Raw genomic sequence first — 14,458 nt, forward strand, 5'->3', positions numbered from 1 at the left:
GCCATGTCAGCTTGTTCATTTCCCGTTATTCCACTATGTCCTGGAATCCAGTGGATGATAATATTGTGATGGTTTTTCTGTAGTTGGTTTGCCTTGATTAATATATCAGTGATTATTGGGTGATTTGTTTTCATAGATTCCAGAGCTTGTAGACAGGATTTTGAGTCGGTGAATACTAAGGCCTTTTGTTCCCTTTCCTTTTCGATATGTTCCAGTTTCAATATGTACCATATTAATAATATAATTACTGCAATACTACTTCCCAATAAAATATGTAATATAAGATTACATACAATAATACAATATTACATAAACAATACTAGATTACTGTGCAATACTTAAAAGTGGCCCTGAGTCATATTCTTATGGTACTTACTGTTTTAAGAACTTTTTTTTTTTAAAGATTATTATTATTATTATTTATTACCTTTATTCTTTATTACCCTTCTTAGTTAACAACTGTGAGCACCTGTAACCGAGCATAAGCAATTTCCCTTTGGTATTAATAAAGTTATTTGAATCTTTTTTTTTTTTAAATAAATTTAGTCCTGTCTAATTCTTTTTTCCCGATTTTTCTCTCCAATCTAGTCGTGGCCAATTCCTCCCCGTCACTAGGGGGCTCCCACATCAAGGCTACTACCACCACTCAGTCGGGAGGACGAAAGCTATCCCGTGTTTCCTCCGAACCACGTGACGCGAGCCGACCGCATCTTTTTCGAACTGCTCGCTCGCGCACCGTTAGGGGCGGAGTAACACACTCGGAGGAAAGCGCTAGCCGCTCCTTCCGTGTGCGCGAGCTCACAGACGCCCCTGATTGGCTGTAGAGCCGTGGTTAATGTGGGAGCACAAGTACCTCTCATCCCTCCCCCCTGAGAGAGCTCGGCCAATCAGCTCTCTCTGTGCCTCCGGCTGTGAGAGGAAAACAGCATCACCCGGGGTTCGAACCAGCGATCCCTGGATGATAGGGTGAGCGCTTTACCACTGCGCCACTCGAAGGCCCCAGTTATTTGAATCTTGAATCTTGAATCAGAGCAAGTAACAGAGCCTGGGAATCTGCCGTAAAGGTGGAACTTTGGTCTGGGATACGGATTCCGTAGTGGTGTTGGTCGGCTATTGCTGATCCAGAACCGTGGTTGTCCATTTTTGACCCGTCAGTGTATATGGGTTTATGGTAAAGAATAATGCTTTTTATTTCAAGGACTTGTTGGCGGAATATATACGGATGAATTTCAGCCTTCTTATTATAAGTCAGTTCCAAGTTGATATTAAGCTTTTAGGAAGTACAAGGGAGTATTGTGGAGTATGAAGGAAGTAAGAATATAAGAAAGCATCGGAGGAAATGAGGAGGTAGAAGAGTTTCAGAGAGTACAAGGGAGCATGTGAATGTATTACACAGAATACGTGAAGCGGTATCAGAGAAGATGAGGAAACAAACATAGAGAAAAGTAAGTATCAGAGAGTATCAGAGAGCATGCAAGAATATGATGGCGTATAAGAGAGTATGAGGAAGTACCACAGGAATTTTAAAGTGTATGAGTAAGTATGAGATATTATTATAGAGTATGCAAAATCACCAGAGGATGAGAGCATTTCAGAGATGTATAAAGTATGTGAACATCAGCGTATGAATGAGGAGGAAAGACAAACATATGGGAGAGTATGAGAATGAACAGCATGTTAGCATCAGAGAGTATGTGAGCGTATCGGTGAGTATGAAAAAGTTTGAAAGATCATGAGAGAGTATCAAAGAGTATGATGGCACACAGGCAGTATGTAGAAGTAGACCAGAGCATGGGTGAGTATCAGAACTCTGTTCGCCCAAATGTTTTAGAAAGTATGTAGAGGTACAAGAGAGTACGGGGAGTATGAGAGAGAAAGTAGGAGACAGATCTATAGTCAGTCTCTCACCTGCACCAGTTTCTCCAGAACATTCCTGCAGGTCATTTTCTTATCAGCCAGGACGTCTTTCTGCTTCATCAACACACGATAGCGGCTGAAGAACTCCTGATAAGTCCATCTGAAACACACGTATATAGTATTCATATCTACTTCTCTTTTTTAACTCCAAATAACTAAATAAATCAAGTTGATTTGGACCTGGATGGGAATCCTGCAGCGGAGATGCGGATGGTCTCGAGGACTCCACACGCCCTCAGCTGCTGTACCGCGCGCTTCGGGTCAAACCTGAAATTATTTACATTAATCTTTATCCAAAAGTCTTAAAATAATAATCACAATTAATGCGCTCAACTGTAAGTTTAATTAATTACAATTGTTTACTAATTTTGTTTTGCCTTGTCAATACTTACACAGATCAATAAAGAATATTTTAATAAATGAATACAAACAAAATGTGAATTTTTAGGCAGAAGTGGGAGGTGACCAAGTATATTTACTTTGTTACTGTACTTAATTACAGTTTTAATGCATCTGTATGTTACGCGAGAAGTTTTATTAGTTGATGCATTTTCACTCCCACTCCACCGCATCCAACAACAAATAGCTTTACTTTCTATTTCACTAGATTTATGCAAGGCATTGCGTTACATAACAGTGGTGTGTAGCATTTAAAGAGGGAATATTGCCACCTGCTAACTACAGTGGAACCTCGGATTACACGCTTCGTTCCAGAAGCGTGCTCGTATTCCAAAACACTCGTAAACCAAATTTTTATGGGAATTTTCCCATAAAAAAGAGCCACTGGCTCAGTTGTGATCATGTGACTTTTGGCATCAAAACAAGAAGCGCATGCGTGATACATGATACTCGGTACTCGTAAACCAAAACTTGCTAGTTTTTCAAGTCAAAATGTATTAATAATCTTTGCTCGTCTTGTGAAACACTCGCAAACCGATTAAAACCCTCAATCATGTAGCAGGTGATTGAAATCACAAGTAAATATTGTAGCGTAAACAGCACATTTACAGATAGGAAGCACAGAGAAAGAGAGAGAAAAAGAGAGAGAGTGAGAGAGACTCTTATTATGACTATAAATGCTACAGTGAGGTAATACAAACTTCTGATGTAAGTTAATTAATTTGAGTAAATACAGTACTTTTAAATCTTTATCAAGTAGAAATGCGAATGAGGACTTTCACATTTACTTGAGTAATATTTGACCTCAGATATCTCTATTTTTACTTTTTCAAGTAAAAGAATTGTGTACTTCGCCCAACACTAATTTAAATAAATGAACAAGGAAAGTATGTAAGGAAGGAAATACCAATACGCAGCCGAACCATTGCTGCTAACACAAAAACACGTCATAATAAAGATGAAAGATAATTACTAAATTTTCCCCCAAAAAACACACGTTTAGCATTAATTATTAGGCATGTGTCTCCTTACGTGAAGGCGTATTTGTGGTCGTTGGGTTTGATGCAGCGGACGTAGTGCGGCGTTGTGGCGTTTAACGTCTCCATCAGTAGCTGCAGAGAGTTACGGAACTGCAGAGGACAAAAATAACACAAAAAACATGAAAACTTCTGTTTAACGTAAATTTAATAAGGAATAACTTAGTAATTAATCAATCAATGAAATAATCATTTTATTGACATTCATTTACTCCTTTTCATTTAATAAATCAACAATTTTACTTATACTTTATTTTTAGAAATGCAAAATAATTTAAACAGATAATAAAATATCTATATCCTAGGAGGTAACCAAACACATACTTGTTTACAAAATAATATTAAATAATTAAATAATATTTCATAAAAGTAATAACAATAAAAACAGAATTATTATTATCGTTATTATTATTATTATTATTATTATTCGAACCGGACCTGCAGGCCCACGGTCTTCTTGTGTTCCTTGCTGGCCTGGTCCGGTTTGCCCTTGTCTGGTTTGATGCTGAGGCGAGTGCGCCCCCCAGGGGCAGGCACACTACCTGTAGGGCTCGTCACTTTGTCCTCATCCTGGAAGAGCTCCACCAGCAGGTCAAACTGTTAAACACACCCAACACGGGGTAAGCACAGAAGTCTGTGTGTGTGTGCGCGTGTGTGTGTGTGTGGCAGTTAATCTTAAAAAGTCTATTTTCCCTTTAATGTTAGTGTTCTAAAAAGCCGCCCGTGTTGCAGTAAATACAGTCTGGTCCAAGAGTCTAAGTGCACTAACAATAAGTAGGTTTATTTTAACACTAATAAAGAATAACACATGCCACTTAAGTATAAAATCTTTCACTAGTTTTTGATAACAGATTAAAGTGTTGGTGCACTCAGATCTCAGACCCATGCTAAACCTAATCATTTAGAGGTGATTTAGTGAACAGCAAAGCTTTAGCGATGTGGGCAGTCAAGCAGGAAATAAAGCTGCAGATCCCCCTGGACTCGATTATCACCAGAGGTAACAAGCTCAGCACCATGCGCCAGCAGAGAGACCAAACCCCACGAGATGTACAGTGTCCAACCAGAACATCCTCACATACGCGCACACACACATCCTCACACACACACACACTCCAGTGTTTCTAATAGACCCTTACACATCCCTAAATTTACTCCCAAACCTAGTTCTATTTAACTGAAAAGTGTGATTTCCAGCTTGTATTCTGTAACACATGAGTGTATGAGGGAGCGTGAGGAAATAAAAGAGCATGTGAGAAGGTTGAAGGAGCAAAAAAGTATATGAGGAGGTATAACACCGTATTTAAGAGTGTATGGTGAAGTACGTAAGTATGATGGACTGTAGAGAAGCACAGTGGAAAAATAAGAGACTGGGGAAGTATTAGAGAGTTTAAGGAGGTAAGGGTACTTAAAAATCTATATCGGGAATTATATTTGGGTGGCTATCTGCATTTACATTATTTCCTATGGGAAAAAGTGTTTCACAATACGCCTATATTTCGCCTAAAGCACTCGTCCCTGGAATAGATTCAATTTGTGTGCCGAGGTACCGCTGTTATAAGGAAAAAAGGAAGTTATTAGTGGGAATAGGGTAGCATGAGAAATTATACGGGAGTATGAAGGAGTATGAAGGGGTATTAAGGAGCAGCAGAGGGTATGTGGGAGTACAGTATGTAGATGAAAGGGTTTAGAGTATGGAGTTCTGCTAATTAAGGAAACGTTAATATTTGGCATGAAAGCACGGTACTGCAGTTACTGTGAGGATGTATGTAGTAATGTCTAAGGTAGTTTAGTGGAAGGCTGAGAAAAATGATTAAGGCCTTATTATGTGAAGTCGTACAGGTCAAGGCCTGTACATGTAATGTCTGAGGTAATGGTTAAGGTATTGGTTATCTGAATTAATTTTGAGTCTGAGGTAATGTTTATTTTAGGATCCTTTGTGGTAATGTCCTTAATTTGGGATAGTTTAAGGCAAAGTTTAAGTATAGATAGTGGTATTCTGAGGTTTAGGATGTATGTTTAGTATGTTTAGCATGTTAGTATGTTTAGTTTAGGGGCAGTCTGAGGTAATGTCTGAGGTAATGTTTAGGATAGGAGCAGTCTGAGGTAATGAATGAGGTAGACATTGAATAAATTTGGGGCAGCATGAGGTAATGTTTAGTTTAGGAGCAGTCTGAGGTAATGTCTGAGATAGAGGTATTGATTATTTAAATAATTTTTAAATAAGTTTGGGGCAGTCTGAGGTAATATCTGAGGTAATGTTTGTTTTAGGGGCAGTCTGAGGTAATGTATGAGGTAATGTTTAGTTTAGGGGCAGCCTGAGGTAATGTTTAGTTTGGGGCAGTCTGAGGTAAAGTCTGAGGTAATGTTTAGTTTAGGGGCAGTCTAAGGTAATATCTGAGGTAATGTTTAGTTTAGGAGCAGTCTGAGGTAATATCTGAGGTAATGTTTAGTTTAGGGGCAGTCTGAGGTAATATCTGAGGTAATGTTTGGTTTAGGGGCAGTCTGAGGTAATATCTGAGGTAATGTTTAGTTTAGGGGCAGTCTGAGGTAATGTCTGAGGTAATGTTTAGTTTAGGGGCAGTCTGAGGTAATGTCTGAGGTAATGTTTAGTTTAGGAGCAGTTTGAGGTAATGTCTGAGGTAATGTTTAGTTTAGGAGCAGTTTGAGGTAATGTCTGAGGTAATGTTTAGTTTAGGAGCAGTTTGAGGTAATGTCTGAGGTAATGTTTAGTTTAGGAGCAGTTTGAGGTAATGTCTGAGGTAATGTTTAGTTTAGGGGCAGTCTGAGGTAATGTCTGAGGTAATGTTTAGTTTAGGAGCAGTCTGAGGTAATGTCTGAGGTAATGTTTAGTTTAGGGGCTGTCTAAGGTAGAGGTATTGATTATTTGAATAATTTTTAAATAAGTTTGGGGCAGTCTGAAGTTCCTTTTCAGTAATGTCTTCAATTTCTTTTGTTTGATATTGTTTAAAGTTTGTTAAAGTTAAGTTAAATTAATGTTTGAGTATGGTTAGTGGTAAACTGAGAGAATTTTTAGTTTAGGGGCAGTCTGAGGTAATATGTGAGGTAGTGTTTAGTTTAGGGGAAGTCTGAGGTAATATCTGAGGTAATGATTGTTTTATGATCACTGTGAAGTAATCTCTGTGGTAATGCTTTATTTAGAGGCAGCCTGAGGTAATGTGTGAATAGGTTTAGAGGCAGCCTGAGGTAATGCCTGAGGTAATGTGTGAATAGGTTTAGAGGCAGCCTGAGGTAATGCCTGAGGTAATGTGTGAATAGGTTTAGAGGCAGCCTGAGGTAATGCCTGAGGTAATGTGTGAATAGGTTTAGGGGCAGTGAGGTAGTGTCTGAGGTAAGGTTTAGTTTGGGCTCAGTCTAAGGTCATGTCTGAGATAATGTTTGAATGTGTTTAGGGCAGTCTGAGAATGTTTGAGTAAGTTTTGAGGCAGTCTGAGGCACTTTGTAAGGCAATACAACCGTACTTGATAGTATCGTTGGAGATAATGTAGGAACACGGTCAGGTAAAGTTTAAGGAAGTGTGTGAGGAACGGTTAGATCAGATCCCATCAGCACTGCAGGTTTACAGAGCTGCACTTAAATCAATGCAGCCAAGAACTTTCTACATCTCAGCAACTTCAACATGCTGAAGCAGCACTGCCTCACTTCCCTGCTGTACTAAAGTATACACACCCCTGAACATACCCACACAGGTTGGCTGGTTTAAAAAAACAAAACAAAAAAAACCTCACACACACACACACACACACACACACACACACACACACACACACACACACACACACACACACACACACACACACCCCATGTGCATGCACCCTGTTATCATAAGCAGCTGAAGTGATCGTGCAGCAAAGAGGATCCTAAAGTGAGGGTTAACTGAAGGAGATGGAGTGATGGAGATGATGGAGAGATGAAAAAGAACACTACACAGCATTTACCTTCTGCATAGGCACAGGTTGTCATGGTGACAGGACACATGGACAACACGTGATGGCAAAGAGACACACACACACAAACAGAAACAAAGAGGAGATGAAAGACAGAAAATGCAGAAATCATTCATTATTGCAGAAAAAAAAGCCCCAAACCACCAACAGGAGCAGAAGATACACACACACACACACATGGGCATGAGGATGGAGACCTTAAAGGGAAGAAATAATGTTACTGATGATGTCATTACAACATAAGAAAATAGTCACTTATTTCAAAGAATAAACGGCTGACAACAATACAGCAGGAAATGGAAGCAGAGACGAACCAGTGTCTCCATAAACAATGATATAAACCACGATAAATCTTTATAACATTGTCCTAATTTGATTTCAATTAACACGTGCTGCAATGGAATCAAATTTGTCAAAAAAAAAAAGATCAAACTAAAATAATAGAATTTAACAAAAATAAATAAATGAAAACCTGCAGAAGCAAAACTATACAATACTAATTATAATTTTCTTTTTACTTTTCTTTTACTGATTAGTTTTTCTTTTATTTGCACTTTTGACACAAATCTCCCGTGTCTGCGGGTCTCACCGAGCTGCTTTCTCATTGCCAAAGTTTGCAGCGTCCTCTGTTGGCATTTATGTCTCTTGTGTTGTTTTAACTAAACATCTATAAAAGGACATTAAAAAACTAAACAGTTTAAATTAATAAACAAAAGTTTATTTGTCGCTGTACAGTAGATAAAAAAACTAAAAAATGCCAGTCTCATTTAAAAAAAACAAAACAGATCTGGGACAAGGCCATATGTAACAGGAGACAGGTGACTGATCTAGTGAATTATTATTCTCATTATTCTTTTTCAGAATGTATAGAACGTGGTTGCTGTGATTTGGAATCAGGCACATTATAGGCACATTATTGTTTGAACATTTGCACGTGCACTTTATGTTGTCTATAAAAATGTTACTTAGCTAGTTAGTTACTGTTAATTTATGTTGTAATTTATGTTAGGTCTCTCTGTTCTGTCTTTGCTAGCCAGCTAACTAGGCCTCTTGGTTAGCTAGTTTAGTGTCTCTGTTAATTTATGTTGTAAATTTATGTTGCATGTAGCACCTTGGTCCTGGAGGAACGTTGTTTCGTTTCACTCTGTACTAACTGTATATGGTTGTAATGACAATAAAGCCTACTTGAACTTGAAATTTGAGATTCAGGTGAAATTTTGGAGATTTAAATATGAAGAGTATGTTATACTAATTACCTAACTGAATGTTCTCAGGAGGGAGAAAAAGTAAAGAAAATTAAATGCTATACTTACCTTAAAAAAAAAAAAAAAAAAGGAAAATTAAGAAAAAAAATTAACAATATTTTGTGGAGAAATGTTGATCAGGTTTATCTTAGAAATAAATAAATACATTTAAATAAATGAATAAATAAATAGAACAAAATAAAATTTATTTGGGCTAATTAAAAAATTGTTACATGTAAGCTAAAATTGTGCAAATTAGACAATTTACATACTGTATGTGCACATAAATTTGCATATATTTACATAAATTGCCTCAACTCAGTGAATAAAACATTATATTATTTATGTCTTGTATGTACTGTACACACATACTATTATATTGTATGTACTGTATGTACACACACACACACACACACACACACACACACACACACACCAAACGATGTGTACTAAAAGGTGAACAATTAGAGAGATTTTTCTACCCTTTGATCTAAACTGGGGTTTATTCTGCAGTTGGTTAAGATTAGGATCAGCCGCTGAAGCTCAGAGAATAATCGTTTAATTAGAAGATGAGAATCATAAATCCTATTAGTGCTGCAGGAGTTAATAAGTGTGTTAGAACACCGCACTCCAACTTCCCTGAAGGCCCTAACGCTCTAACACACTCATACTGTAGGGTCTGGTGAAGAGACACGGCCTGAGATCAGGAGCTACTTTTGGCCTCAATCAACACACACACACACACACACACACTCACACACACTCACACACACTCACACACACTCACACACACTCACACACACTCACACACACTCACACACACTCACACACACTCACACACACACACACACACTCACATTAAGAAAATGTAATACACACTTCACATGAATAATGAGCCCTAATATCTGGTGTAGTGGTGCTGCAGGTCTCACACATCTTCTCCGACATTTTAGCCACATACTGTAGCAGTGTGTGAAAGTATTGGCACTGTACTGCGCAGTGATTGTAATCAGACACCAGGGGGCGTCACTGACTCTACCCTCAATACACACTGAGGTCAAAATCACCACAAGACAAAACTCTCGGTTTTCCAGAACGTTCTCACTGAGCTCCTTCTGGGAGATTTTCCTATTACACCCAACCACACACACACACACACACACACACACAGACTGAAATACTGCATAAATGTTTCCTAATAGCTACTGAATAGAGCTTTATGACTGAGCACGTGTGTGTGTGTGTGTGTGTGTGTGAGTGGTGACTCACACCCTCTCTCAGCAATTTCTTCATCCACTAAACGACTGCAGTCTTACCCGGTGAGTAAGTAAATCCTTTAGTGATGTAGGGTCTAACAGGAAGTCTGGATGTGGTTTGAGACGCGGCCCTGATAACTGGCCCTGTGTGAATGAATTCGATTTGGAACAAAGCCTTTGTAACTGGTGTAACCAAGGGAGCAGAAGCTTGTACTGTACCGCAGGCTGCGATTTGGAACACAGCCCTGTGACTGAGCCTATTACTGTTAAAGCTGTGATTTGGAACACAGCCATGTGTGCGGTGGAACAGAGCCAGTGATTTTTTTATATATTTTTATATTTTTTATGTTAAATAAAGTAAGTGTGCATGCGCTGATTAGGGATGGGTCCCTCATGTCATATCAGTTACATATCTAAGACAGTATTCATTTACCCTTGGGAACATGGGTAATTTGGGACACGGCCGTGATAGCCTGTAACCAGCAGCCGGTCATTTTAAAGAGTGTGTGTGCGCATGTTGTGATGTAGGTCACACTCTTGGTAACCAGTGTGACCTTGATAACAATTTGGGACGCAGCCCTCGTAATGCAAGTAAGATTCTGCAAAATCAGTGTAAAGGCTGTGATAGGACCCTGATAATGAGCGTGATTATACAAGTGGGATTTGGGACGAGGCCCCAGGGAGGAGTGTGATTTAGGCGTGTCAGTCCTGTTAGGGAGAAAGTATCAGATAATGTTGGATTTTGGACAGGGACAGCACGTCATGGACACTCAGGCACTGATTTTAAACTGAAACTAGATTAGGGGTCAAAACCATTTAAGGAGAGATAAAGTGATTTGGGACAAGACCGATAGCACACGCTACAGAGATCTGAAACTAAAACATGAATCCAATCAAGTGTGTTTTGGGGACCTCGGTGATTTGGGACACAGCCACCGGTTGTGCTGATGAGTGGAGAAGACGGAGTGAAGGAGAAACACTGACCTTACTGGACTTTAGGACATTAATCTGCTCTTCATTCACTGTGTCCTTGTTTTTCTCCAAAAATCCCTCACACTGATACTCCACCTGAGAGAGAGAAACGAGGGGGAAACAGATACAGAGACAGAGACGGAGTGGAAGACCAAGACATAGAGAAAGACATTGAGAGACAAAGATGAACAGAGAGAAACAGGCAGAGAGAGAGAGAGAGAGAGAAATTTACAGAAACAGACAAAGAGACAGAGACAGACAGAGCGGAACAGAAATACAAAGGCAGAGAGAGACCAAGACATGCAGACAAAAATAGAGAGACAGACAAATAAAAGCAGACAGACAGACAGACAGACAGACATAGAAAGACAAAGAGACAAAAACAGAGAGAGATGGACAGAGAGAAAGAGACAAACAGAGAAACGGAGAAAGATGGACAAAGCCAGAGAAAGAGACATACGGATATGAATATATAAATAATAAGAGTAGATTAGTGTTGATGTTTTGCTTTGTTTAGATAAACAAATAAACACCAGATTCTTGTTTAGTTTTAATGCAGGTTTATATTCTGAGCTCTGAGAGAGAGCGTTGATTTATTCTAATACTGTATCTATCCCCCAATAATCCCAACCATCATTCATGTGTGTGTGTGTGTGTGTGTGTGTGTGTGTGTGTGTGTGTGTGTGTAAGCAGAAACATGAGTCTGATGCTAAAAGTGGAGTGAACATTAAGACCTGGAGCCGTAATACACACCAATGCTGAACACACTGAGACTTAACGTGTGTGTGTGTGTGTGTTAGTGTGTGTGAGAGAGTGTGCGAGTGTGTGCGTACCTTGTCTGCAAAGTGCTGAATAATGAAGGCTTTATTGGACATGCGCGGCTTCTCAAAAAGTGCACACGTCTTCAGATGAGTGTTATAGAGCTTCTGAGCCCAGGAGTCATCCGAACCCCTCGGCATCTGCACACACACACCGCGCGCACAAACACACACACACGCGCGCGCACACACACACACACAGGAGAAGAAATAGGGAAAATTAATCAAGAGTATTATATAAATAGCTGGAGAGAGAGAGAGAGAGAGAATCAGGCTTATCAGGATAAAAAGGAGAAACAGAAATCAGAAAAATTACAAAGTGATGAATAGATGGAAAAAATATAAAAAGAGTAAATAAACAGAATAAAACAACAAAAGCAACAAGAAATAAAGCAGAACTGATGAAGGAGAATAGAAGTGAGAGACAGACAGAATGGAAGAGAATGAAAAGATAAGAAAAAAAGTGTGGGACGTGAAAATATTAGAAGAAGTAAGAAAAGAAAAAAGGACGTGTGATATACAGTATAGAGAGCAAAAGAAAGACTGCAGAAGAGGAAGAGAAAGAAAGAGGTAGAGGATGTGAGATGGAGAAGATAATAATATATTTAAAATAAGAAAATATATATTTTTAATGGGAATACAGTGAAAGAATTGAAAGGTACGGAGGCCCTTAAGGGACAAGAAAGAAAAACATAAAGGAAAAAAAAATAATAAAAAAAAATCGTCCTTTTTTTCTGAAATCTCGCAAAACCCTGATAACTCACGCGATGTGGGCGGGGCTGTATGGGTGTGACTGTAATAACACTCGCCAAAGCTAATTAACATCACAAGTGACACACACAGATCATCACTTAACTAATTAATATAAAGGAAAAAAGATGAAAATGGAAATGGAAATATATATTAGGAATAAAAATACAATTATAGGAACAAAAAAAATATTAATAATAATAATAATAACAATAATAATAATAACAATAATAATAAACTGTAAGATGAATAGATGCTATCAGGTGTAACAGAACGGTGCAGTATTGATTAATTGATATAAATTACACAGTAATAAAATAATATTAGAACAGATTGCATTAGATAAGATTCGATTAGATCAGAGATGATCAAACCGCAGAGGGCGGGACTTATTAACCTTATTGATCTTCCGATAATCATTATCTATAAATCACTTAATTATACAGTAAATGTGCTTCAGGCCGACACTGAGATTTAATAAATAACAAACATTGTGCCAAACCAGGCTACAGACAGACAGATTTAAGCCCCGCCTTCACCCTCTAGGTTTCCAACCAATCAGAGATCAGAAAAAATTAGTTTCTGTTTTGAGTTATTTTGCAATTTACTTTATAAGTTTAGCAACGGCTCTTTCTACACTGACCCAGATACTCTCTCTCTCTCTCTCTCTCCCTCTCTCTCTCTCTCTCTCCCTCTCTCCCTCTCCCTCCGTCTCTCCCTCCCTCCGTCTCTCCCTCCCTCTGTCTCTCCATGGGATAAAAGTAAATATATATTTCTCGTGTTTATACTGTTTTCCTCCTACATCCCTTAAGGGGCTCAGTGAAAAGGCAAACAGAAAAAAGGGGAATACATTAAAAAGAGAAAGAAAGAAAAGGAGGAACAGAAGAACGAGAAAGCAAACAGGAGAAACGAGAGAAGAGAAGAAGAGTAAAGGAATAAAAGCAGGGAAAATAAAAAAAAAAGTAATTAAAAGCAGATAAATCGAAGGAGAGAACAGCTGAGTAAGGATGGAAAGCTCGAGGCACGGCTCTGACTCAAATAAATAATCAGGAAGTGCAAAGTTGTGGGCGGAGTTTAAGCAGGAAGTGGGAGGTACCCTGCACTCCTCGTCTAACAGGTCGAGCACGCCCATCTTGGCCTCGATCAGGTTGATGCACGGCTGATTATCGTAGAAATCGATCAGCGTCCAGGGGATCTGCTCCTTCATGTACTCCTCCTGCTCCAGCTTAAACACGTGCTGCACACACACACACACACACACACACACACACACACACACACGCACACACCAGGGTCAAGAAAAACTCTCAAAAACACCTCACCAATACCAAAAATATATTAATATACCCAGAACTATAAACAAACACTGGCTCTCAGAAATAAACACAAATATTTAAGTTCGCCTAAATACTCAAACTTAACAAATAATTTAATACGCTCAGAATGCACCAAAACAAAACACTATTGTAAAATAATTCTAAATACTTACAATCACAAGCATTAACAAACACCACAAATACTTACAAACATGCATTAATCCTCAGAAACACCAATACTCACAGTTAAAGAATATTCAGAAATACCAAAATAATGTTTAAAAAACAGTAAAAAATTAAACACTTAAACACACAAACCAGCACTCAACACATACTCACAATTACTACAATAATACTCATTAATAAACACAAATATTAAAAACCACAAACCATTACAAATGCTCAAAATATTTTAGTTTTGTGAAGAAAAAAAATCACTCACAGATACTCAGACACACACACACACACACACACACACACACACACACACTTCAAAATACTTACAAAAGCAAACTCTTTATTTCTTTAAATGGTAACAAATATACCCAAGAACTAAAGAAAATAATTCTCAGAAACACACACCAACACACACCAAATAAGAAGAGCTGCAAAATCCTGCAAATACTGAACAACTGAGAAATATTGAGATACTCAGAACTTCAACACTCCAAACAACAAACACTCCAAACAACACCCAGAACTTAAAACACCCGAAACTACAAACACCCATGAACTACGTTAAGTCAGCATTACATACACTTAAAAATATAAACATCCCAGAATT

The 14,458-nt window shown here is 38.4% G+C and overlaps 1 protein-coding gene across 4 annotated transcripts in view; it reads right to left on the reverse strand.

Moving 5' to 3' along the window:
* Window positions 1-14,458, reverse strand: part of myo5aa (myosin VAa) — a 62,822-nt gene that overhangs the window by 21,986 nt on the left and 26,378 nt on the right. For all 4 annotated transcript variants that reach the window (XM_053500137.1, XM_053500136.1, XM_053500135.1 and 1 more), the window contains exons 12-18: window positions 13,455-13,595; window positions 11,624-11,749; window positions 10,803-10,886; window positions 3,792-3,950; window positions 3,349-3,446; window positions 2,098-2,184; window positions 1,909-2,017 (exon numbers count right to left, since the gene is read on the reverse strand). In XM_053500137.1, the coding sequence (XP_053356112.1) occupies window positions 1,909-2,017; window positions 2,098-2,184; window positions 3,349-3,446; window positions 3,792-3,950; window positions 10,803-10,886; window positions 11,624-11,749; window positions 13,455-13,595 (804 nt within the window). The remainder of the gene's footprint in view (window positions 1-1,908; window positions 2,018-2,097; window positions 2,185-3,348; window positions 3,447-3,791; window positions 3,951-10,802; window positions 10,887-11,623; window positions 11,750-13,454; window positions 13,596-14,458) is intronic.

The sequence above is a fragment of the Clarias gariepinus genome, chromosome 7 (genome assembly GCF_024256425.1).
Source record: "Clarias gariepinus isolate MV-2021 ecotype Netherlands chromosome 7, CGAR_prim_01v2, whole genome shotgun sequence".
Lineage (NCBI taxonomy): Eukaryota > Metazoa > Chordata > Actinopteri > Siluriformes > Clariidae > Clarias > Clarias gariepinus.